The following is a 24,104-nucleotide window of genomic DNA, read 5'->3' as shown; positions in this document are numbered from 1 at the left end:
AAAATGAAGCGACCACGCCAGGAGTCGAACCTGGAATCTCTAGAGAAGGTGTATCGGAACCGAAATCTAGCGCCTTAGCCATTAGGCCACGCGGCCGACTGAACATGTCTTGGTCGAACGAAAATGAAGTCTATAGTACAATGCACTAACCAGCGACAATGATGAAGACATCAAGTGCTGCAGTAGAAGCCATGATGTTGCGATGGAGTTTATCAATTTGTAGCCCAGAGTATTTATCCCATACGTAGTCGGAGATGACGCTGCTATGCTTCAATCATATCCGGGACTGGTTCACAGAAAAGGCCGGACATAGGGCCGTTGCCTATTACCTAATCCGGTAATCTTGTACAGGCAGGCGTTGGATGATGCGACTTCTGTGCATATTCTCGGTTTGAGGAAAATAGGGAGATAAAGAATTTAAAATGGACTGATTTGTCGTAATATAAAGAGAGCTCATTATGGTTCTATTCCACATTCAGCCTAAGACACACGCGGTTACATATAATGCATACACCATCAACACCAGTAGATTCTATAATTACAGTTATACAGGATATCCAAAACTCATCAAGAAATAAAGAAAAAGATCGAAAAAAAAAATTCTGTCTATTTTAATTGCAACCCTATGCGCATTGATTCATGCCCGATAGCTCTTTCTCAATGGTCCTCTACATTCTCGTCTCTTCCCGGATACATGATATCTTGAACAACAACGGCCCGGACATGATTATAAAAGACAAAGATAAACATGATGAGCATGCAGATACTCATTCCCGTGGTGACCCACTGCAAACTAGGGCTTATCAGTTCCTTGGCAATGGAGATTGTCGCCAGCGTGAAGCCGGTGTTGGGAAACACCATGGCCCACCAACCAAGGTGAAAGTATTTGGGTGGCGACGAAATAACAGCGACGGCGGCGATGCCGAACCACCAAAAGCTGAGAGCCCAGAGAGACACTGCTACTAAAACAGCCACCACCTTGATGATACTCCTATCAATGGCCAGCTCCTCAACGCTGTCGGGCACACCATTTGCCATGCCGATCAAGGCCAAGGCTGTAAAAGATGGTGGACCAACGCACATGAAAAGGCCAGGTCGATGCTCTCTATTTGGTAGGCCAGATTGGATCAATCGTCCAATCATATGCGCATACATCAGTATGGCAACCGACATTCCAAGGCCTTGACATGTAAGTCCAGCGATTAGAATAGGCATGGCAGCGATTTCAGGTTGTGTTGATGCGATGACAGACGCGATTGTTCCCGAGAGCATGATGGGAAAAATTGGTAAGATCAAGGTCGGCATAAAGTTCTGCAGGTTGAGGCTATGAACTGCAAAGACGTAGCTATATTGGCCGATGGCCAGCACTGATGTCAAGGCGACGTATATCCAAAAAGCAGCTTGTATGGCCCATGCCAATATGGCGTGATCATCTGGTATAGCGTATCGTTGGGTACTCGTGATGATTGTGGCAATGGAGAGAAAGAAGGTTGGAAAGAAGAAGCCTTCTCTAGGGTGGGTCAAGGACCGAACCAATTCGCCAGTATGTAGGAAGAAGCGAGCAGTCATAGTCATTGTTATGAGGGAAAATATGATGATGTTTATGATGTAAACAACCAAGCCAGCAGTCTTCTCGCCGTTAAATTGATGTGGTTGTGCAAATATGAGCAAAGAGAGACCGCCTGTGCTCATGGGCAACGTATACCAAGCCCATGTGAAGTGTTGAAGTCTCTGTCGTATAGGAAGCTTCGGCCGGTTTGGGTCGTAAATGTCAATAGAATGGGATAAGCCTGCTTTCTCATTGATTGGATGTTCCTCGTCGTCGGGGACGGGTGTGTTTGTGCGGGTAACGTCGCCAGAAAATGACCTCGCGTGATTGTTGGTGCTGGATTCAAGTCGTCCATTCTCAACATCGTGCTCAAAAGTAATATATTGTCTTGAAAGTTCCCGTCCGTTGGATTCGTATCTATCAGGGGTTGGCAGGCTCTCCCACGCTTGGGAGTGTGATCTGTTTGCCATGATGGATGGCGTCGTGCAAGTATGAAGTTAACAAAGGCTTAATGAATACTGAAATGTCTCCCTAGAAAGATGTCTAGAAGAATCGAAACTTATCATTGACAGGCCTCGAATCCATCGAGGGCTTTCATATCTAAGTACTCCAATAATCACAGCCCCGAGTCTGTTTGCCTTGGCCCACATACGAAATCCAAGCCCCCGGCAACTCCTTGACAACCGCCCCATAGACAGAGGGTTGCATGTAGAGAGCTGACGCAACAAGTACGAATCCGAGACATTACAATTAAGGCTATCCTTCACGAGTCGCGTCTCATTTCGATAAGTTTGCTGGTGGCAGCCAGCTCCGTCGGCTATTCCGCTCGAGCTCTATCGTATCAAATATCGTGACCCACGTTAGTCGGAACCTTGCAGACCCGGGCCTGGCGCCGGCACTTGCGCCGCCCTTAAAAGCCGATCCCACTAATCGGCAGCAGATTAGGAGATGGTACCAATTCTATTAGCGAGGCAGTCTGCTAGGAGACTTTCAGGGGTTGTGCGATCTGCAAGGCAGAAATGGTACCCATACTCTGCATTGGCGGCAAGTTGGGTATTCATAGACCCCTTTGCCACCCTGTCGCGGGCTTGGCAGTGATTTCTAACGTTGACAACGCAGCAATGAAATGGCAAAGCTGCACGCATCCGTGTCCTATCACGGTTCTGCAACGTGCAGAGGCCAAGGGCCTACTCCAGTAAAACCCATCTACGGTGAGGCTAATTGATTTGACAGGTATAGTTTGATTCGATGTGGTCCCTTTACTGGCATGTGCGCCAAGATATCACATTTAATCATCTACTAAAAGCGAACAACCCTAAATATGCCAGTCTTTGACCGCAAATTGTAGATCACTTCCTACATTTAATGGAGAAATCTGGTAATACATGAGATATCCACATTATAGACTTGGCAGCTGCAAAATCGCAACATCTTTTAGAATAATTATGCTTGAGAGAAGCTCCCGAAGCGTGGCATCGTGGCGCTGGGGTAGTGGGGGGGGATTGATGACCCCTGCATATTTGCGCTCCGCCACGGGCATATAAATCAGAATTGCAAACAATGAACTGTTTGCGGCCTGTACGAATGACCGCTGGAGAAAAAAGGTTCGAGTTACCCTGCGGGAATACCTGTACTTGGAAACCAGGTCTTGATGCTTCACGAGCCGGGATCCTAGTAACTCGAACTCAACCGTAGAGCTGTAATGAAACTCGAGTACGAGTTCCCGGACAAATCGGAGAAAAACAAACAAAGCAAGTATACACTTTTTCTTTCTCTTGATATCTTTCATTGTCGCATCTCGTAAATACGAGTGTCTAGCCATCAGAATACGGAGACTTGAACGGTGCAACTGAGACGGGATGCTCGGAGAAGCGACCAAATCCGAGCTGGCATTGTAAGTGCAACCCAGGGTCTTGAGTCAAGGAATTTCTTGGTAGTAGCATACGCTTCCAATTAGCGCGAGCTAGAATGAGACAAACTGAAAAAGCAATGCACTGCCTCTTTGCAATGTCCACCCAATCCCGTTCGATAATATTGACCTGAGGACCGGCAACTGATGCACTTCCATTCGGTCTACCATTTGGCGTCTACAATGTTTTTGGATCGGCAGTCAACAGCCCCCGCTGTATATCCCGACGAATCGATCTTACAAATGGCCGTAGTTGAAACGCAGAGCGTCTTACAATACAGCAATTTTTGTCATTGTTTCATCCAAAAATAGACAGCAGATGCCCAGATCTGAAGCGGCCTAGGCTTGGCAACTCTAATTTCGACGTACGGATCTACATAGGCTATCTCTGCTTAGTGCTGGTCGTATAATTCCTTATCTCCAAGCGACTCTGCTCAGCCTCTATGGAATTACGCATCCCAGTACCAACTTAAAGGGGTTGGTTGATATGTGACAAGCATTTGTGTCATTGACCTTGCCTATGTGCGGCAGAGCGAATCGTGATAACGAACATGGGAAATTTGGTAAAACATTCAAGAGTTTGACTACAGTTTCGATTCTGCTTTCTGATCTCATCATCTACCCTGCCAATACCTGTTAAAAAGAAATTTCTATATATAGAAGGCACACTCGGTGTAATTGAAAGTGTTCCATTTTCGATGAGTAGAGTAAGAAGCGTTTCTATCATACATCAAGATCTCGACACATCTATCTGATACGTATTCCAAATCAAGGTTGTAACGTATACATTAATCGCAATGCCAATCATAACTGTCGTATCATCATACACCTCAACTCTCTAGGTACTCATCTCGTACTTGCTTCTCGCCCTCAGCTTCTCCCCGTACGCCCTAAAGAACCAGGGAATTGGTGCCATCACCAATGTCACAAAACCAAGAATGCTCGTAGCCCATCCCGCCCCGAGCTTCTCGTACATCTGTAACGCAAAAAGCGGGAACGCAGCGGAGAGCAAGTATCGACTGAACATCATGGATCCTGACGCGGACGCCCCATATAGCGGGCCATAGGCGTCCAGCATGAAGAGATTAGCGCCCGCATAGACAAGTAGAGAAGACAGCATTACGAGGCCTTGGAAAATGATTGGCACAATCCAGTGCACGTGGAAATGCACCGTCCAGCCAACAATGAAGAGGCAAATTGGCAGCATAATACTTCCAATCAGAGCCGACATGAGGCGATTCTCCGAAGGCAGTGGCTCATCGTCATCATGGCTAAGCTGCCACTCCGTCAAACGCTTTTGATAGGAGTAGAGATCGATTAGAATCAGGGGCACCGCTGCAAGAGCTGTGCCGCACATCAACCCCAAATACGACAGCGGCTCGCTCTCCGCCGACCACCCATAGTAATGCCTGAATATCCAAGGCACTGACACGACAAACGTATAGAGAAGACCAAACAGGAAGCCGTTATACACGCTTACTAGTGTGACAATCGGCTCCGTGAACAACATGTGCAGAGGTCGTTGGATCAGGGTCGTGAAGAAGTATCTAAAGGCCCGCCCCGGTGATGTTCGCTGCGACGCCGAGTCACGTAGCCCTAGGCGCGTAGCTCGTCGTTTGAGAATCACCTTTTTGTACGTCTCGCGAGTGAAGCACACAGGGATGTAAAACGCTACCGTGATGAAGATAGAAATCCACTGCGTCCACTGCCATGGCTTGACGAGTAGGACAAACCCTCCAATCAAGGGCCCCAAAGCAGCACCAAACGACGGCACAGCATAGTAACCCCCTAGACTGACACCCCGATACCGCGGCGGCGTAAAGTCGAGCAGCGTGGCTGGTGCATTATTGATCAGGGGCGAGGCAAACACGCCGGCAAAGAAGCGGCAGGCCGTTAATCCGCCGATAGAATGGCTGAAACCAGATCCGAGAAGAAACAGCACAAAGACTGGGGTCGAGAGCATGAAGACAGACTTGCGGCCGTATGTCTCTGAGAGGGGTGCGCCGACCATGGGCCCAAAGGCAAGGCCCAGGTTATACAGCGAAAGGGGTAGCACGGCAACGATACGGCTGCAATGGAGGGATGAGGCGACAGCGTCTTGTGCGGGCGCGTACATTGATCCAGCTACAGTACCAATCATGGCGAGCATAGTTATGGCAATGGTACTGAAAATGCGTAAAGCGGCAGAGAAGTTGCGAGGGTTGTCTGGGTCATCGGGACCGGTCCAGTCGTAGGCGGCGTTGATAGTAGGGGGAAGGATGATGTTGGGTTCTTCATACAGATCCTGCTCTTGATGCTGGCCTAGTTTCTCATTTTGGTGATAGTTATCCGTTGATGTCGGTGTATTATCGACGGGAACTTGGGATGTTATCTCGTCCCGTGGATCGTGAGACGGCGATGAACGATGCATCTTATTCTCTTTATTGTAGAGCGATTATCTTGAGCCGCCTCTTATCAATCCGGAGCAAACACTTGAAAATCTCTCATCGGCTTCGTGGCGGCACTTTGATCTTCATCCACTATCCAGCATAGGGTATTTCCCCTCTGACTTTGTCCCTCAATATGTTTTCGTGTCCAGCGCATACCATCTAAAACCACTCTGCAACTCAACACGCGGGTCTTCGATGACGCAGAATAGCACAACGATGCGTCGAAGAAGAAAAAGGCCGTTTTATTAAAGAGAGAGAAATGGGAGTCATCTGCGCCCTTTTGCGTTAACGGCCAACATACAAAAAACAGGGTTCTTACCACGCCGATAATTCATCGGGATCAAGTACCGAAATCCCGGCGCAAAATCGTCAAGTCTCCGCATCCGGCTTCGGCGCCCCAGAAAATTAATCCCGGACTCTGACAACTCTGCCTAAACCAGTAAAATTAGCCGTGATTTTCATGTCTTTTTCCGCTTCTCGCAAACTCAACTGCTGTTTACGTAAATAAGTGACAGCTTCCAAAGACGGAAGAGCCAAGTCATTGATCAGGAACAAAGAGTAGACAAAAGTGAGCGAAAAGAGAAAAGTATTTGAAATGTTCATTATATTAGATATTCATATATTGCTACACGTATTTTTGGTATCATATCCCGACCTTGCTAAAAAAGCATCACACATCTGTACGTCAAAGAAAAAGAGAAATTTAAGCCTCCTCGTCGGCGTCCTTGCCCAGACCAGGTTGGTTCTGGCCAATGAACTCGGACTTCTTGAGCATGTTCCACTTGTCCTCGTCAGAGTCGAGGTGACGGAAGCAGAACCAGAAAGCAGCACCACCGACGAAGGCAATGCAGGCAACGGTGGTGTAGTTCCAGACCAGCAGAGGGTCGTCGGACAGAGGAGTGAAGGCCTCGCCGATAGCAGCGGAAATAGCGCTCATGAACAGGTTGACACTCATGACAAGGGACTTCATGTTCTCAGGGGCCTTGGAGTAAGCATACTCGTAGGAGGTGACGTTGGCGAAGATTTCAGCGAAACCAATCAGGATGTAGGGCAAGCACTGGGCCCAGACATTGATAGGGGCGGGAGGGCAGAGTTCCTCCTCGCCATCGACAATAATGGTGCCGTTGGCGTGGTCGCCGCAAGGGCTCATCTTGTAGATGTAGTGCTGCATGACAGCAGAGGCAACCATGGAAAGGGAGGCGATGAAGAAACCAGTGGTCATACGCTTGATGGGGGTGAAAGCGACGCCAATCTTGCGGAGACCGGGGTAGAGGAGGTGGTCGATGAGGGGAATCATGATGACAATGGAGATGGGGTTCAGGTTCTGGATAATGTCGTTGGGGACACCGTGGAGCTCCATGGTACCAGCCTGGATGGTCAGGTTACCAGTCATCTGGTTGTAGGCCAGGAAGAAGATGGGGAGAAAGAGGAAGACCTTGCAGGCCATGAGACCACGGCGGACTTCGTCAACCCAGGCGTCGTCGTAGGTCATCCACGAGGGACGGTCTGCAACGGCAACACGAGAGGGGCGAGCGACATCCCAGTTGACCTTGAAGAAGCCCTTGGAGTTCTTGCGAGCATAAAAGAACATCTGCATAAACTTCTGGAGCAGAGAGCCGGTGGGAGGCTGCAGGCGGTAGTTCTTCTTCTGGCTCCACAGGACGACGGGGGCGAGCAGGAACATGCCGGTAGGGATGAGGAAAGCAACCCAGAAACCGACGTACTTCTCAACGTAGACCATGGCAATCTGACCGGCAAGAGATCCGATGTTGATGGCAAAGTAGAAGTAGAGGAAGATACGGGTGTTGGTGACAGCAGGGTCGATAATGACGCGCTCGCCAGAGGCCAGGGTCTCGACGCGCATGCGTCTATCCTCGTTCTGATCGGCAAGCAGGGGAGAGACGTTGGCCTTGAAGAAACCAGTACCAACGCAAAGGCAGATGAGACCAATGATGAAGGCGGCAAAAGCGCTGTCCTTCTTCACGATGACACCAGGAGCGGCAGAGGCGACGAGGATAACGTGGGCAATGGTGGAGATACCAATGGCAAGGTGAAGAGTCCAGAAACGACCCATGCGAGCATCGGCAATCCAGGCACTGTTTGTGATGTGTAAGTAACCAAGCGAATTTACAAGAGAGCAAGAGCCAAAGCTTACCCAACGAGAGGCATGATGTAGGCGAAGAACTGGTTGAACAAGCTGATACCCTGAGCAGCCTTGGGACCCATTCCCAGGGCACCAGGATGGCCATCAGGAGCAGCACCAGTAGTGGACCCCGGAGGAAGAGGGCGGTTCACGAAGTTTGTGTAGAGGACGGAAGATCCGTAGTAGGAGAAACGTTCGCAAAGCTCAACAAAGGCAATGGTATACATGCTCCACTTGATCTTTCCGGAGACACGGCGCAGAGTGCGCAGCTCGTCCTCGGTAGGGAAGTCATCGTAGTCCTCATCGCTTCGGACGTCGACAGCAGCGGGAGTCTTGTCGTCAAAGCCAGCCGCACGGTGGTCGGCCTCGGCAATGACATCGACGTCGAGGTTGGCAGCGTTGCTCATGGTGAAGGGAGGTTGAAGGAACCTGGCGAGCTTCTAAGTGGCTCGAATTGACGACCCAGCAAATGAAGTGGGCAGAGACGGATGGGCTTCACAGCACGAGGAGAAGGAAAGGGAGTCGATTGATTGTGAGGCCGCGAGGTTGACTTATATAGACAACAACGTACCCTGAGTCGATGGGTTTGGGTTCGACTAGCCCGGCTGCGGAACAAGTACCCCAAACCAATGCCATGTGCTGACCTGGCCTTGTTCGTCCCGTATCGTATCTCGCTCTGCCCTGGTGTGGAGGCGAAAACGAAGTCAACCTGCTGCTAGTGGTAGTACAGGTACACCAACGCGGTCGATATCTTCTCGGGCCAAGACTAGCAGCCGCCGGACGGCGATACTGCTTCAGGCCAAGCCGGTGGCAACTAAACAAAAGATCCCGGACCAGTGCCGGGGCCACCAAGCATGAAAGGGCCCTAGCGGAGGTGGCGAGACGCCAGATTGATAGCGAAGAGGTGGGATTTCCCACGAGCTAGTTGCGGAGCGCATGGCGAATTGCCCGGATTAATACTTGTCATGGGCGATTGACCGCCAGCATCTCCATGCTTCCAAGCTTCCTCTGCCACGGATGCTTGCACTCGTATCCTCCACAGTGCAACGTTGTCGCCATTAAGCATGGTCTGGCCTCCTCGGCTATTTTAGACTCACATGCCGTCGTTGGTTCCGCAGCTGGCTGATCGCAGGACTCGCCTCATCCTGTCCGAAGGCCCCAGATCTAAGCCATCTACCGCTCAGGAACAGGATCAGGCGAAGCAAAGCGCAGCATCAAATGCCTGCAAGCCTCCCAAACGACCCGGCGAGTTGGCGCGCCAGACTAAGCATGTAGCAGCCTAGCACAAGGCCGGGTACTGTACATCGACGCTGAGGACGCAATGGATCTTCCTGGGGGAAGCACACGACAAGCCATGTGATGGCGGCGGGGCGGCGACAGATAGCCTTGCTTGGCATCCAAGCGATGACACAGATATTGAGCCTGGCGAATAATCGCTATCTGCTGCCATGACTGATGGCTCCGCGATCGATTCTTCGTGTCCTGGCATGAGTACGAGGCTGTATATGGGGGGAGACAAGCATCCGCAAGCGTTGTGGCCCATCTGGACGCATGCGATCGCGATGTTTGCCACGGTTGCATGCTAGATTTTTTTTTCTCCGTGTAACCTCAACCTTAAGCTTGTTATGCTTTTTTCTCGTCTCTCGGCCGGGTCCGGCGAAGGCAAAGAACCCACGGCAAATTCACCATCAGCATGGCTAGCATGCAACCCTAGGCTGATCCTGGCATGGCCAGCGAGCGGCTCTCGACTCACTCACGCACAGGCGCCACTCTGCAAAAGTCCCTTGCCCCCATCTACGGCATGTGTTGTCCAATGGCATCGCTCGTATTCTCTTTAAGCTTGGTGGTTACAGGGTCGACATGCGACGCTCCACAGACACTGAGGGTCCCCCGTCGCTTTCTAATTTCAAGCGTAAAGCTCAAATACCAAGGTTACTTTTAAGGACAGGACGATGCTCCATAACGACATTCCAGCGACTAGCACACCGAGCTCGACGTGGTTACTCGTAATGCGTATTAGTCGTGGGTATCAGCATTCCAAGCCCCCATTGGTCCAGACGCCGAGAGCCGCCGAAGCACGCAATCGGCAACTGCGCGAGAAACAGAGTCGAAACGGGCGGCCAAGAGTCATCCGGCCGGCAAGGGGAAGCAGAAACTTGAATCGACAACTGCTGGTGTTGGGCGGCATTGACCGGGGTTGGCTGCGCTCTTTTGTTCCTGGACGCCTCAGCAAGAATTTGCCGTGGTCTAAGCCCAAGAGCGGGTGGCGTGACGGCGTGCAGCCCGATAGGGGAACCACTGCTGGCAATCTCATGGCTTTCTGGGCAGACCAGGGCAAAGAATGTACAAGTAGTAGTCGAAAATAGCCGCTCCCAGCTGCGTGGCGGCCAGTCTAAGGATGCACGATGGGAAGCCATGTCCATGTGGCTCGCGCAAAAGTCCGCGCCAAGGGCAGTTGGCGATATACTATGCACATGGAGAGCAGCGCTACTCTTCGCGATCGACTCTCTGCAGCTTCACGCTCATGGTTGTGAGGAGGAGAGGCCTCTCCAAACCGATGGATGCAACCCTACCGGCTGCCCGAGGCCCACAACACCCAGTCATGGCAACTCTCTTGTTGCACATGTTTATCTCAGAATCATACGGGGTTTTGTGGGCCTATTGCCACTGCGTGCAAAACTTCTCGTAATGGCCCCTTTGTGTCAATCCTGTGATGGGGATGCAGAGCAATCTGTTAGTCAAGATATTGGGGAATATCTGGGGAGAAGCCGAGCTTCACCCAATCTTTGGGATTTTGACGTCGAGACGAGCCAAGAAATCTGGATTACCCCATACGGGGTAGAGATTGTGATTGTTCAGCCAGTAGAGATCAGCATCAGTCATGGTTATGATGCTACAGGTATTCGCATTCTCATCGCAAACTCCTTCTGCCCTACCAGGACCAAGAAAAGCCTATTTTGCTAGCGCACGGCGGCCAGAGACGGCTAACCATGGCATGCCGTTTGGATTTGGGGTCTGAAAGGATTCCGCAGGTTCAGATCGAACCAGGGGCCTCTTTTGGGACACTTTCAGCCGCAGCTTCTACCTAATAAGAGTCCGTCATTTCGTCGTTACCTGACATCGTCAGCTGTTACAGCCTGGTGGGCGCATCATCATCCTGTCTTATCATGGCCGGTTAGTTGCTCATTGGTGCTAGTCGGTTGCTTTATCACTTGGCAGAACCCGCCTTGATTCTTGTACGAAGTCATTAACCATCTTGATTCAGTATGAGTACGAGTACCGTTCCAAGTAATTCGCATGGAACAGTTAATATCAGCCCGTCACCACCTTTCCGAACAAGGTTATTACAGACAGACGCGCCAAGAGCCTCAAGCGTCTAAGTGGGGGTAGTCTGACCAGTCCTCGGCTGTTTCTGGCCAAGTCGTTCGGCCATTTGTTGTCCTCTAAGAACGCCACGAATGGAAAGCTTCGATATCATTTCTAGGCATGTCCGGGGTGCACAAAGAAGCGGGGATGGCGCATCGTTGGCTTGGACCGACACAATGTTGGATGGCAGAAAGCAGCGCCCGTCTTCTTTCAAAGGCGTCCCCGAGGGCGAAGCCATTAATGTGGCGGTTCGCCGAACATTCGAATTTTGCCGCCTCGTCACTTGTCCCGATCTGACCAGTGAGAGGGCCGAGGCGCGAACACACCTCTTCGTACTCAGCTGAAAGTCTAACCTTAGTCGCGAGTGAAAACTCTGCTCGTGGCTGAAGCCACCTTGTCAACTGTTGTCTCAGTCAACCATCACCTTGCCATGAGCCTCTGAAACCACTTTTGCAGGCTTGATAAGACCTCAAGCAACTACGCTTTTCCTTCTTCGTTGCCCATCTCCGTTAGCAATACGCTCGGCTCCACCATCCACTCCTTGGCATTTGGAGGTGAAGTGTTGGTCAAATGTGATGAATGCACGGCACTACTTCCATACGGCATTAGCGCCTACGAGTACATTAGCATAACGTGAGAAGGATCATCAAATTTGGGTTCGGAGATGTCATTTGATATGCGCAATGCGACGCTGAAACAGCCAAACAACGGCCAAAGGATTGACGTTGGAAGCCAAGTCTTTGGCATAACTGCAAGTAACATTGACTTTCCCGAGCAATGCAACAACCACAACAGAGTTGCCTTATCTGAATGACGCCAAATGAAACGGAATTCTGCATGGGTGACATTCTGTACTCCTTTTCAGCTGCATCTTCGGCGGATTTTAGCACGAAAAGCCGACACAACTGCCCGGCTGGTGTTTAATCCCGACAGAAACCACAACCTTGCCATTGTTCAACCCAATGCCGGTAGAGCCCAAAAGAAATGTACTACTGGCACCTCGTACTGCTTGAGCTAATACTCCATGTTGGCCACATAATTCAGTTCTTAGAGGTAATCTTTCCCCGCCATCTGTGGAGCGACAGACGAGAACCGGGCCTTGACCCCCGTGATCATTGACAGAAAGTATGAGGGCTGCCCAATTTCCGGCGGTGTTGCCACCTCCACATCGAATCGTTCTAACAAGGCTGATACCACTTTATAAACAACCATTTCGGCCAAGTTCTTCCCCGGACAAGTCCTCGGTCCGCCGCCCCAGTTGAGGCTGTATCGGTCCATGAGGCGCATGTCCAAAGTCTCGCCACCGAGCCAGCGGTCCGGGTGGTAGGCCTCTGGATCTGGTCCTATCACGATATTTGCATTTCGATGCAACGCCACGGGGTTGCACCCGACTGTCGTGCCTCCTGGGATGAAGTAACCGTGAATGTGTGAGCCCATATCAGGAACGCGACGAGGAAGCGACATGCTCAGGACCGGATGGAGGCGCATGGCCTCTCTTATTGCTGCACGCGTATATTGCAGTTGACTTGTACCTGCATATGACGAAGCATCTGTGGCACCCCGAATCTCTTGTTTCACTTTCTTCTGTACGTCATCATGAGTGCCAATCATGGTGAAAATCGACGTCAAAGTCGATGCCATTGTCTCATGTCCCGCTCCAAAATTGGTCACAGCCATTTTCCTGAGATAGCTCTCAGTGAAATCAGGCTTGTCATTATGAAGCTGGATTAGATCTGCCAGCAGATCAGCCCGGTTATCTTTAGAAGCATTTGGTTTCAAGGCAGATTTGATCCTTCGAGAGATTCGCTTGCCCACATCCTAGTATGAAGATGAGTAAGAGTCTTTGAAGGATTGTTGTGCAGTGGTTGCAACTCACAGGAAAGAATGATCTGAAGTTGGGCGAAGCAACATACTTCAGGTCCCAGACATCCCTGAATATCCACTCGAAGTAGTTCGAACGCAGCGTCAACTTGGTTAGAGTTGGGAAGAGACCCATGACGCTCTTCCTTCTCCAGCCAAGGTAACTATGGGCGCTGGAACCCCAGTCTGTTCCAGCTTTGAGCAGTCCTGGGGACCAAGAGACAACTGAAGCCCCAAGACACTCCACGGCGATGATATGCATCCATTCTTTCAGGTCTATCTCAGCACCATCCAAGGCTTCCAGTCGAGCAATCGCTTGCTTGATGACATCGTCGACTGCTGCTTCGAATTTGGTAACATTGGCCGTTTGGTAAACTCGCCCAATTAATCGCCTTTGAAGGCGGTAGCGCTTCATGTTTCTCTCAGAGAGTAGATCCAAGCCATCGGCAAAATGAGGTCTCAAGAAGCAATCTATCTTGGGCGTAATCAGGCTCGTTGCTACTACAGCCAGCTGTCAGCACACAGTAGTCACCATGTTGCTTGGCTCAACATACAGTAAAAATCCGTCTTTTCGAATCCTTTTGTGCTACCTTTGAGAATTGTAAGTCTGTATATGCCAAAGGGCATCGTCCATACATCATTTACATACTGTAAATTTTGTCAAAGGCTTCTGTGCTGTTGAACCACAGCTCATTAGGCCCAACCCGGACTACTTCACCATACTGCCGGTGCAGTGTCCGGCCCAATTCGAACATGCGTCCATTTCGAGCGTGATACGCATGCCATATGTTGGATACGGCGGCAAGTCTCGGACCAGGGACTCGTGAAAGCGGGTGAAGAAACAGCCTATACAAAATGATGGTCGTGATGCTCAGGACCAATACACCAGTGCTGTAACACAGAGCCCATACAGAAGTCCACACCAGGCCGGATCCCATTTCCCTCCCACAGCACATTCAGCCGGTTAAACACGAGAAAATAATCAGTCGAGATATCCCATGGCTCGTGATATTTTTGCCGCGCTTCCAAATCATATTTTTAGAGCCAGAACTGTGGACAGCCTCATCGTTTAGTTCGAGTTTCTGCTTAGTAATCTGCCTGAAGTCTGTACATGCTTGTATCGAGGCTTATTCACTAACAGGAGTTTGGTGATCGCTTCAGGGTAGGTGTTCCTAGAGTCTGTTCACAGCAACATACTGCAATAAAAGTTGAAGTAGAGAAAGGAGCATGCTAATTTAAGCTGTAGCTACCTTGTTTTAATCACTAATTTTCCTGTATGTGCTTTTTAAAGACACCACCGAGACTAAGGGCGCCGATGCGGAACGTAAGAGGTATTGTTGAAAATAAACCAAAAAGGATGTGTGTTCAATCTACAAAAACGGAGACTTACATGAATCTTCATCTAGTAAATATCTCAATAAGTCAAGTTCATTTCTTAAGTTTAAATTAAAGACATCATCACTAGTTCAAAAAGATAGTCTATGGAAGAGCAGTTTACGATAAGCACCTGAGTTGTAAATAATTGATGAATAGTCTATATGAATTATATTAAAAAGTGTCCAAGTAAATCGCTGCAATGCAAGTACGTGCATCTTTCGCATGCTTTTGAACTAAGAGAAATGGGTATCTCGACGAATAGCGCCTCCGGGCAGTTTCCGTCCACATCTATCATCATTTTACTCTGCATTTCATTTCACCATGACTACGAGGTTTCTTCCTTTTTCTTCTGTTTGCGCTCTTCCTTTGCCTTCTTCTCGGCCCGCCAAGAGATGCCTTTCACCATGATGAGCATCAGAGGCAAAGAGCAAACCGCGTAAATGAGACCAAGCATAGTAAAAGACCAACCAACACCAATGGCGTCCATCAGGGGAACAATAGCGGCACTGGCGCCAGCCCCGACCAGGCATCGAGTAAAGTTGTTTGCGGCAGTTGCAGTGCCAGCTTTTCCAGGATGAATGTCGACAAGCAAAGTGTTGGAGGTATTGTTGAAGCCAATCATGCCCATGCCCATCAGACAGCTGATGATGCAAGGGACAGAAACATGAACGACGGATTTCATGGCCCATCCCCAGCCGATGAGGGAAAGGCCACTAACACCAAGAAGCGGTAATCCAATCTCTAGACGCACACGCTCAATGGGGAAGTTGGAAAGATCCTGCTGGCGGCTGCGATCTAGAGGGATGCCGAGCTTCTGGCAGTGTCGTTTATAGTTCCAGTTGATTCCAGGACCGACTATCATGGCGGCAAGAATCGAGCCAAACGCCAATGGCAAGTACATCAATCCCACCGTAATCTCGTCGTAACCATACAAGTCTTTAAACAGAGTGGGCATTGCGGTGGCGATGCAGTAGAACCCTGCAAAGATAAGACTGCTGGTGCTGAGGAGCAATCCTGTCTCCTTCTCCAGCAGCATGAGCAGAGAGCCCAAGATATTGGGAGGCTTGAATTTGAACTTGTTTTCTGGTGGTGGAGCTTTACGATTCTTGTTTCGGTGTGACGTTAGGATCTGCCATCCTGATCTGTATAGCGGCGGTGGGTAGATGGAGCCGTCGCCGACAATATGGCGGCAGGTCTCGGGCAGAAACATGGCAATGAGGAATAGCGTCACCCCTGCCATGATAGTCAAGAACCAAAATATGGCCCTCCAGCCGAGCGTCTGAGACAGGGCTCCTCCAATGATAGGACCAAGTGCTGGGGCGAGAACTACTGGCACTACAGTGAAGCCGACGTATTGACCTCGCTCGGCAGATGTGATGACATCGGCCACGACGGCCATACACAACGCCACAGTGGTGCTTGAGCCAGCCGATTGAAGACATCTGAGACCGAGAATCGCACCATAGCTGGGAGCTAGAGCAAGACCAATATTGGCGCCAATGTATATCACGAAGCAGACGATGTATGCCGGCCGCCTTCCACCACTGTCTGCTAGAGACCCGAGGAACATTGGAGTGATGCCCTGAAAGATCATATAAGTCGTAATGGTGAGGTTGATCTTGGTGCTGGAGACATCGAGCTCATCTGAGAGCTGTGTCAACGCCGGCAAGTAGATTTGAGCTGATATAGGAGAGAAGAAGGCCGTGGAGGCGGCTGCCAGAGCCAACATTCGCTTCTGCCATGTTGTGAAGACGGAGTATGGAGGGGGAATCGTTTCTTCCACAGGCACGGGCTGTTTTTCAGGGTCGGCGAGATCAACTGAGAGCCGGTGCTTGTCCGACTCTGAAGCGCTTGTCGTGTCCTCTGGTGATGAGCCCATGACGCTTATACAGATGATGCTGTTCTCATCTCCTGCGAAGCTTTAGAGTTGACAGTTGACAGTTGGAAGATGGGAGCTTATGAAGAAATCTCACATCGGGGATAAGATCAGGAAAAGAAAAAATCCAACTCCCTCTCCATTCTATCGGTCAGTATTCGGCAACTGTGAGCCGTGAAGATGTCGCCGCGCTCGGTACCGAGATCGGCAAAATCAAGCCGTCTCCCCAAAGAGGTAATTTATCACGCTGAAACGCTTTTCTACAGGTCATTTTGTGGTCCAAAGCTCAAAGGGAGCTTCCGTTTATCGGACGAAGTGTTTTCATGCCGAAAATAGATAATGCAATGGCGATCGAGGAGGATGTAAGTTGTTGATATTTGTTGCGTATCCTTGGTGCGCTTTGAGGTTATGCTGGATTCTAGTGACAGGCACCGCGCTGGCCAGCTTCTCAGTGCCATGATCAGCTCTATACAGGGGAAGTAAAGTAATCTAATTCATCGTATTAGGACTTTGCAATGCATTAAAAGATGCATCTTCGTCTGATTCAATGTTGCCAAGCCGGGCTTTGTTTTTTCTTTTACCCGTTGATGGAGATGGTCGACCCCACAGCAGCGATCTTTGATCCACCAAAAGAAGACGCAGAGAAAAGATACATGGCCTTTGTACCTTTGGCGCGGCGGCATGGAAAAACCACTGGTTCCGTGGAATTACAGCGATGTGGCCACTAAACAGGCACCTATTATGAACCTCTGGTGGATGAATAGCTCCTCAAAGGGGCATCAGATTAAGTCCTGCATCCATAAATCTTCAGTTTCGTCAAGATGGTAAGTAGGAGATCAGATTCGCAATAGTGTATACAACTATATTATGTTTTAATTTTACTAACTGGACCCCCCCAGAATGTCGCCTACAACACAGTGCTGCGGCAGAGCAAGGCCATCCGCAGTGACCTCTCCAACCTCGAATCCAAGAATCTACCAACACCCGCCGAGATTGGAAGCGTATCCGTTTCCTTGACGTCCTTTTCCAAGTCGCTCGACGAATACCACAACCTTGCGCGCCACGAGATTGTGCCCAAGAAACAGGAGGAGGCATACGAGCGTGTCAAGAAGTTTCGCGAGGAGCTGTCCGAGTTCCGTGGCAGCCTCGATGTGGTGAAGAGGACCAGGGAGGAGGCGCAACACAATCATAACCGGTCAGAGCTGCTCGGGAGAAGACCGTATAATGCTACACCGGAGAATCCTTACGCCAATGCCGCCCCAACGACTACGCATTCATCTTTCCAGCCGCGACATACAAGTTCAAACAGTACTTCGCTGACAACGGGCGCGGGCGATGAGATGCGTGAGGCCCATGCTTTCCGAGAACAAAACTTCTTCAATAATACGAACCATGCCTTGGACGACTTCATCGCGCGGGGACAAGCCGTGCTGGGAGATTTGGGCCAGCAGCGCGAAACGCTCAAAAACACACAGAAGCGACTGTACGGCATTGCCAACACACTGGGCGTGAGCGGCGACACAATCCGCATGGTCGAGCGCCGTGCCCGAGAGGACAAATGGATATTTGTCGCGGGAGTCATTATCTTCTTCTTGTTTTGCTGGCTCGTTCTTCACTTTTTACGATGATGGAAAGTAGCATGCGGAGAGGCGCCATGGCGTTAGGTATGGATATCAAAGAAAAAAAGGCCATTCATAATTTTTTGGAAGCTATCAAAAGATGGTGGAAATATCCCTTCCAAGCATATGCTTTATCCGTCTTCCTCACCATCTATAGTCCTCAGCGCTATCGTAAAGAGGACATCCTTTGTCGTCTGCACCTCGACGACCTTGGTTTCTGGAAGAACATGGTTGCTAGTGCTGACTCTGCCACCCATCCGCGTTTCCCAGTCGGTGACATCCCACTCCAGTCCCTTGGTTGTGATGCGGCTTGGTTCCTGGAGCGGGATGATGCCAACGTGCTTGCCAAACACCTCTTCTTCACCATCCTCTTTGACCTGGATGCGATGAGTGCCAGCCTTTAAGAGAAAGGTCAAGCTGGACCCGGAGAGAAGGTAAACACGGCCATCTGCGTACGCAGGATCGGACTGGAAGAGGTAGAGGTGGTGGAGCTGACTGAGGCCCTGATCAATACGACCACCAATGCCACCCAGGGCGATGATGTCGGTTCCGGTGGGCTGCGTTTTACGGATCCAGGCGATGGCCTTGCCAAAGTCGGTGGTCTCTTGGTCGGTATCGTGGATAACCTGAGCGGGGTTGTGCTGGGAGGTGTAGAAATCGTGAACTTGCGGCCTCAATGAATCGAGATCGCCAATGATGACTTGAAGGTTCGACTACAGAATATATTGTTAGGCGCAGTTCGTAATCACGTCACGATAGTCTCTCAAAGAATGAGAAAATTAAAAAGCTTAAAACCCAATGACGAAACACGGCGTGATGAAAATGAAGACTCACAAATTTGCCCTGAAATGAAGAGAGCTCATGAAGACGGTTGGCGCCTCCATCAGCAGCTACGCGGAGAGCAGCTGTGTCGAGTGTCAGCATTATGTTGGCATTTTTCTTGCGCATGGAGGGGCAATATTTGGACATACAGTTTCTCCAGAGCTTGCGCAGGTTGCTGCCATTCTTGAGCGGCTGGTTGAGCACCAGGAGGGCGAAAGGCTGCGAACCTCGATGGTCCTGCAGAAACCTGTTAGGCTGCCACTCGAACACCGAAGCCATCACGAGCACGAGTTTAGGGTTGTTTGCTGGCGTTTGTTTGCTTGTTTGTTGGTGGGGGGAGGATCAAAGAGAAAAGGAATGCGAAGGGCGTTGAGAGCTGAGAAGAAGCTGCATCAACTCATGCGCATATGACGAGGAGGGGCGCTATTTATCAATGGAAGAGTTAAAAAGCAGCCACTAATCTCGCTCCCTCCGAAGTTGTTGCTGAGCTTGTACGACCTGGGATTTCAGCTCGTAAAGGGACAGGAGCTCAGCTTTGATCTGAGCAATGGCCACAGTCAAAGCTCACCACCTGCGACAGGCCCCTGGCCGCGCTCAGCACGGGATACTGCAGGTACCAGAGGCTTGTTTCAAGAGAGTGCTTAGTCAGAAATGATGTAGCAGGAATTTGAAACAAACAAAGAAAGACCACGAGCTGTTGTTGTTGGGGGTGGTGAGTTTAAAGAAGAGTTAGTAATATTCTTCTTCTTCTTCTTGTTGCTTGAGTTTAATTTAATTCACTTGACAAGTACATTATCGAGGCCTCAATGGCTTGCAGATCATCGGATATCACATGAGCGCACACAAGTACGAGTACCTCCAAGTACCAGGTCGGGCAATTGATCGCCTTGCTGTTTGCAGCCTGCAATGCATTCGGTTCAGCTCATCATGTTGCGGTACATTCACATGTACCTCCAGCAGCCGGGATGACCCACTGCGGCAACGCGGATAATAGTCGGCTACACAAGCCCAATTTTTCGCACCGGCGCAAGCTCTTCTGCGGACTTGGAGATAGACTGGCTGACCAATCTGGCGATTTTGTCATGGAGCCGATCCAGGTCTTTTTTTTCCGCGATTACATATCCAGCCTGCGCAGGCATTGCTGCTGCTCTCCTTGGTCATCTTCCTCCTCTTCCCCTCATTGATCTCTCGGCTTGCCCATCCACATCATCACTTCGTCACAATGTATCGTGCAGCTCTGAGAACGGCCTCACGGCCCGCGGTTAGCGGTTTGCGCACTTCGCTCGTTCGGACGGCTCCCCGGCGATTTGCCTCAACTGCTCCCGCAGACAAGGCTCGGTCATGGAAGAGCTCTGCTGTTCGATGGGGTTTGGCGGTTGCTGGTGTTTACTACTATAACACGAGCTCCGTCTTTGCTGATGAGGCTGAGGGTATGCCATAATATTCATCCCGCATGTAAGTGTCTTGTTTTGCTAATTCGTGGAGCAGCTCACGCCCTGCCCGTCCCTGCGCCTTATACCGATAACGACCTGCCCACCGTCGACGCCTTGATCGAGAAAAAGCGAAAGGAAGTTAGCCCCAAGCCTGTGGAGGTGGTTGCCACAAAGGCAGAGACGCCCAAGACCGATGCTCCCAAGACTGATGCCAAGTCAGAAGCACCTGCTCAGAGCGCTGCCGGCTTTGGCGGACCCGAGGCCCTGGAGGAGGAGGCCAGCCAGGAGGGAGCTTTCAACCCGGAGACTGGAGAGATCAACTGGGACTGCCCCTGCCTTGGTGGCATGGCCCATGGCCCCTGCGGAGAAGAGTTCAAGACTGCCTTCAGCTGCTTCGTATACTCGACCGAGGAGCCCAAGGGCATGGATTGCATTGAAAAGTTCCAGTATGAGCAGCCTGGGTGATATATACCAAACCGAGAGATTTTGACTAATAGCATTGTAGGGGCATGCAAGAATGTTTCCGAAAGTACCCTGAGATCTACGGCTCCGAGCTCGAAGAGGCCGACAATGCTGAGGCTGAAGGCAGCGACGAGGCGGCTTCTGCTGCTCCTGCGGCGGCTGTGGCAGCCCCCGAGGCCCCCGAGGCCCCCGTCGAGGACCGACAACAACTCCGAGAGGACAGCCCAGCCAAGAGCCGTAACTCGGATGGCGCGGAGACAGACAACCTTCCCGGAGTCAAGCTGGTCGAGAACTCAGCCCCAAGGGTGACTGAGGATGCCACAGAACAGAAGAAGAACTAAGAGCGGACGAGGAAACGAAACGAATAGAATAAAATAAAAGGCGGGGTGTGGGAATGGACGGAGCTAAAAGAAGGCAATCGATCCTATGGGATTGTTTTCAGTGTATTCTAAGCAGGCACCTCTTGGTAAAGGGGCCTGATGTATCCAACGCTGTATGAATGGGTGCGGAAAAAAAGGTCATAGGACGGTAGACGGCTCGCATCTACATTGTATAAACTAGGGGGCTAATTTACGACATTCAACTTTGAAATCTAGAGCATTGCCAGTAGCAGTCGAGCGCAAAGTAGCTTATAACTGAGTGGGGGATCCTGGCAGGAGGTGAAGGTCTGGAGAAACGACACCAACATCATGCTGAAAATCATGCACGTAAACACATACTCCCTACCTATGCTAAAATGACTCTAAAGCACCTAGACGGATACACTCATGCGAGAGATGCAATGACCAAAGCCCAACGCCTTCTATCCATCCAATCAAACGCCAAATTCCGCTTCGCGCTCTCTCTCTCATCTTATCGTGCCCCTCGTGCCGCCGTACTCGTGCCGTTGTGCTCGGGTCCAGGATCGTAAAACTTGAGCATGAGATACTGCGGCTCGCCCATTCTCGACCCCTCGGCGACTTGTCTGAATCCCAGCGACTTGTACAGCTGCTGGCCTAGGGAAGATGAGATGATCCATATGCCCGTCTTGTCATGGTCTGCTCGCTCCATTCCCCACCGCGTCATCATCTTGCCGATGCCGATGCCTCGATAGTCGCCGTCTACTGAGATGGAGTTGAGAGCTATGTAGCAAAGTGTATGATTAGCATGGCACTCCTCCTCATGATGACATCTATACTGGGAACATGTGTAACTCACTCCACATCTTATGCCGGTTCTCTCCCTGAAACGCATCTTTGGACTTTTCAATCAGCTCCATTACCTCGTCGTTAGCATCCAGCAATGCGCCCTTGTCCAGAAACGGCGGCAATCTCGCCAGTCTGAGCTCCATATCCTTTGCCTTTTCCTCGTTAGTCTTTCCCTCCTCTTCATCCTCTCCAGCCTCGCATTCTTCCGCCGCCGGCGCCGACCACTCTGCGCACCCGACGATGATCTCGCCCTTCTCGGGGGCCTCGGTGAGAACGACGATGTGGTGTAGGTTCGGGTCGGACAGGCCCTTGCGCATGCGCGAAATGTTCCATTCGAGCTGGTCCTGGATGCCGGGCTTGATGCGCAGCCGCTTGGGGAACATGGCCCTGTGCATGGGGCTGTCGAGGAAGGCGGCTACTTCGAGGGCGGCCATGGCGGGGACGTCTTCGTCGCGGGCGGGACGGAGGCGGAGGGAGTGCATGACGGAGCTGAGGCGGGATTTGGACTTTGATTTGAACGGAAGCATAGGAGGGGAGGATGAGAGGGCGATATATATATGTGTGTAGGTGTTTGTGGTATGTTGATTTGTGAGGTATAGGGAGGTTTTTTTTGTCTACCTAGCTTATATATATCAAGGGGAATCGTGTTCGGTATCTTCGGCTGGGCTACGGATTGTTTTGTTGAATCTTTGCAGATTTCTTCCTCTCTTTCCTCTCCTTATTATTAAGATTAGTTGAAGGATATTTTGCTGGTATGGGAGATGTTTCTATGCTGTATCGTGTTTTGGCGTTTGTGAAGAGGGAGATGATGCGAAAGCTGATGGGCTTCGTGAGATGATGACGATGACGTCACATTTCAAGATGGCTGGTGAGCATGTGAACGAGCTGTGCGGCGTGGGGGATGCACTGTCTCAAGGAATATGGCATTTTTGTATATGGCTGATGATGTGAGATGTGACAGCGGTATGTACAAGAGTAATTTGATTAAATATTTATTTTATGTTCGTTATTGAATATGTAGCGGCCAATAGCAGCATATGAAGATGGCCATAACCAGAGGTGAGATAAGAGTCGACAGCCAAGCTCTCCCTTAAACCAAACGCCCACACCAAAAACAGGAAAAGTAGTCATCACCGAAATTCAATCTTTGACCATGGCATTGCTCTTCATGAAGAATCTCGCTCCTTGCTCTTGTACAGATAACGTCCAAGCACCGCCTCCACAGCCCCAACAGCAGCCAAAACTCCAAACCCAACGCCCACATGCTTCCAGTCCAGCCGACTCTTCTCATACAAACCCCACGCGCGATACCCCAAGAAGCCGCTCACTCCCACGACGCCAAAGAAATTGGCAATGGCAATGGCAGTGACGCTGCTGTCGGAGAGCTGGGAGAACTGGCGCGTGACCCAGGAGTCGGCCTTTCTGGCCTTGCCGGCGGCCTTTTTCTTGGCGGCCTGGTTGGCGCGGGCGGCTTCTTCCTCGCGTCTGATGCGCTCGGCTTGGGTTTCCGTTTGGATGTCCTGCTCGAGAAAGTCGGATCGGACGGTGTGGACGCTGGGCATGTCGACGTCGATGAGAGATGCTGTGGAGGCGGATTCACTGGGGATGATTTCGGGTTGTTGAGGGGCGGCGGCCTATGACATCAGCGATTAGAACGGAGCTAATATTGAAGCTATTCTCCTGTCTTTTTCTTGTTTTTTCTTGTTCAAGAGTTGTATTTGCTTGGCAAGAGGCAGTTCACTGCTCTTGTGAAATGCTTACCTCTTCAGGGGTCTGTCTGGCCCCCTTTGCAGCAGCGTCGGCGTAAGACACTATTCGCAGTTCAATGTTAGTGCCGTGATCATCTTACAGTGTCTGCCATGCTAGCTAGCTTCAGCAAGTCGCATCGTCACTCACTGGTCAATGTTGATCAATTGAAAAGGCAAACACGGCAATTGGCGTTGAAGCTCAGGGCGATGAATTTGGCGAGAATTTGTTTATTTAACTTCCCGATACAAAAGGAAAAGGGGATTCAATGCCTTAAGTACTAAGCCAAAAAGCCAATTGAGCTCTTCATGTGACGCAAACGCAAA

General features: G+C 50.6%; 10 protein-coding genes across 10 annotated transcripts; 2 read left to right on the top strand and 8 right to left on the bottom strand.

Moving 5' to 3' along the window:
- Positions 1-657: 657 nt before the first annotated feature.
- On the bottom strand, positions 658-1,913 carry TRIVIDRAFT_187996 (uncharacterized protein; the record flags this gene model as incomplete). The annotated part of the gene is made up of 2 exons (XM_014105796.1): positions 658-1,790; positions 1,868-1,913. The coding sequence occupies 2 exons, from the start codon at positions 1,911-1,913 to the stop codon at positions 658-660; spliced, it is 1,179 nt and encodes a 392-aa protein (XP_013961271.1).
- A 2,383-nt stretch (positions 1,914-4,296) lies between these two features.
- On the bottom strand, positions 4,297-6,222 carry TRIVIDRAFT_187995 (uncharacterized protein; the record flags this gene model as incomplete). The annotated part of the gene is made up of 2 exons (XM_014105795.1): positions 4,297-5,759; positions 6,189-6,222. The coding sequence occupies 2 exons, from the start codon at positions 6,220-6,222 to the stop codon at positions 4,297-4,299; spliced, it is 1,497 nt and encodes a 498-aa protein (XP_013961270.1).
- A 238-nt stretch (positions 6,223-6,460) lies between these two features.
- TRIVIDRAFT_79497 (uncharacterized protein) lies at positions 6,461-8,525 on the bottom strand (the record flags this gene model as incomplete). Its single annotated transcript, XM_014105794.1, has 2 exons — positions 6,461-7,983; positions 8,043-8,525. 2 exons carry the CDS (start codon positions 8,435-8,437, stop codon positions 6,591-6,593), a joined length of 1,788 nt encoding a protein of 595 aa, XP_013961269.1.
- Positions 8,526-12,443: 3,918 nt separating this feature from the next.
- On the bottom strand, positions 12,444-14,194 carry TRIVIDRAFT_187993 (uncharacterized protein; the record flags this gene model as incomplete). Its single annotated transcript, XM_014105793.1, has 3 exons — positions 12,444-13,214; positions 13,273-13,757; positions 13,906-14,194. 3 exons carry the CDS (start codon positions 14,192-14,194, stop codon positions 12,444-12,446), a joined length of 1,545 nt encoding a protein of 514 aa, XP_013961268.1.
- A 764-nt stretch (positions 14,195-14,958) lies between these two features.
- TRIVIDRAFT_33515 (uncharacterized protein) lies at positions 14,959-16,512 on the bottom strand (the record flags this gene model as incomplete). The annotated part of the gene is made up of 1 exon (XM_014105792.1): positions 14,959-16,512. The coding sequence occupies one exon, from the start codon at positions 16,510-16,512 to the stop codon at positions 14,959-14,961; it is 1,554 nt and encodes a 517-aa protein (XP_013961267.1).
- Positions 16,513-17,330: 818 nt separating this feature from the next.
- TRIVIDRAFT_62839 (uncharacterized protein) lies at positions 17,331-18,137 on the top strand (the record flags this gene model as incomplete). The annotated part of the gene is made up of 2 exons (XM_014105791.1): positions 17,331-17,333; positions 17,409-18,137. 2 exons carry the CDS (start codon positions 17,331-17,333, stop codon positions 18,135-18,137), a joined length of 732 nt encoding a protein of 243 aa, XP_013961266.1.
- Positions 18,138-18,181: 44 nt separating this feature from the next.
- TRIVIDRAFT_73046 (uncharacterized protein) lies at positions 18,182-19,603 on the bottom strand (the record flags this gene model as incomplete). Its single annotated transcript, XM_014105790.1, has 3 exons — positions 18,182-18,841; positions 18,963-19,033; positions 19,100-19,603. 3 exons carry the CDS (start codon positions 19,227-19,229, stop codon positions 18,260-18,262), a joined length of 783 nt encoding a protein of 260 aa, XP_013961265.1.
- Positions 19,604-20,076: 473 nt separating this feature from the next.
- TRIVIDRAFT_215045 (uncharacterized protein) lies at positions 20,077-21,433 on the top strand (the record flags this gene model as incomplete). The annotated part of the gene is made up of 3 exons (XM_014105789.1): positions 20,077-20,380; positions 20,439-20,829; positions 20,889-21,433. 3 exons carry the CDS (start codon positions 20,173-20,175, stop codon positions 21,184-21,186), a joined length of 897 nt encoding a protein of 298 aa, XP_013961264.1.
- A 264-nt stretch (positions 21,434-21,697) lies between these two features.
- TRIVIDRAFT_62836 (uncharacterized protein) lies at positions 21,698-22,514 on the bottom strand (the record flags this gene model as incomplete). Its single annotated transcript, XM_014105788.1, has 2 exons — positions 21,698-21,966; positions 22,043-22,514. The coding sequence occupies 2 exons, from the start codon at positions 22,512-22,514 to the stop codon at positions 21,698-21,700; spliced, it is 741 nt and encodes a 246-aa protein (XP_013961263.1).
- A 610-nt stretch (positions 22,515-23,124) lies between these two features.
- Positions 23,125-24,009, bottom strand: TRIVIDRAFT_85708 (uncharacterized protein; the record flags this gene model as incomplete). The annotated part of the gene is made up of 3 exons (XM_014105787.1): positions 23,125-23,666; positions 23,794-23,843; positions 23,929-24,009. Coding segments are annotated over 3 exons (519 nt in total).
- Positions 24,010-24,104: the final 95 nt, after the last annotated feature.

Source organism: Trichoderma virens, assembly GCF_000170995.1.
Source record: "Trichoderma virens Gv29-8 chromosome Unknown TRIVIscaffold_1, whole genome shotgun sequence".
Taxonomy (NCBI): Eukaryota; Fungi; Ascomycota; class Sordariomycetes; order Hypocreales; family Hypocreaceae; genus Trichoderma; species Trichoderma virens.
Note: the sequence above shows the minus strand (reverse complement) of the source record. Positions and strands in the feature narration are given on the sequence as shown.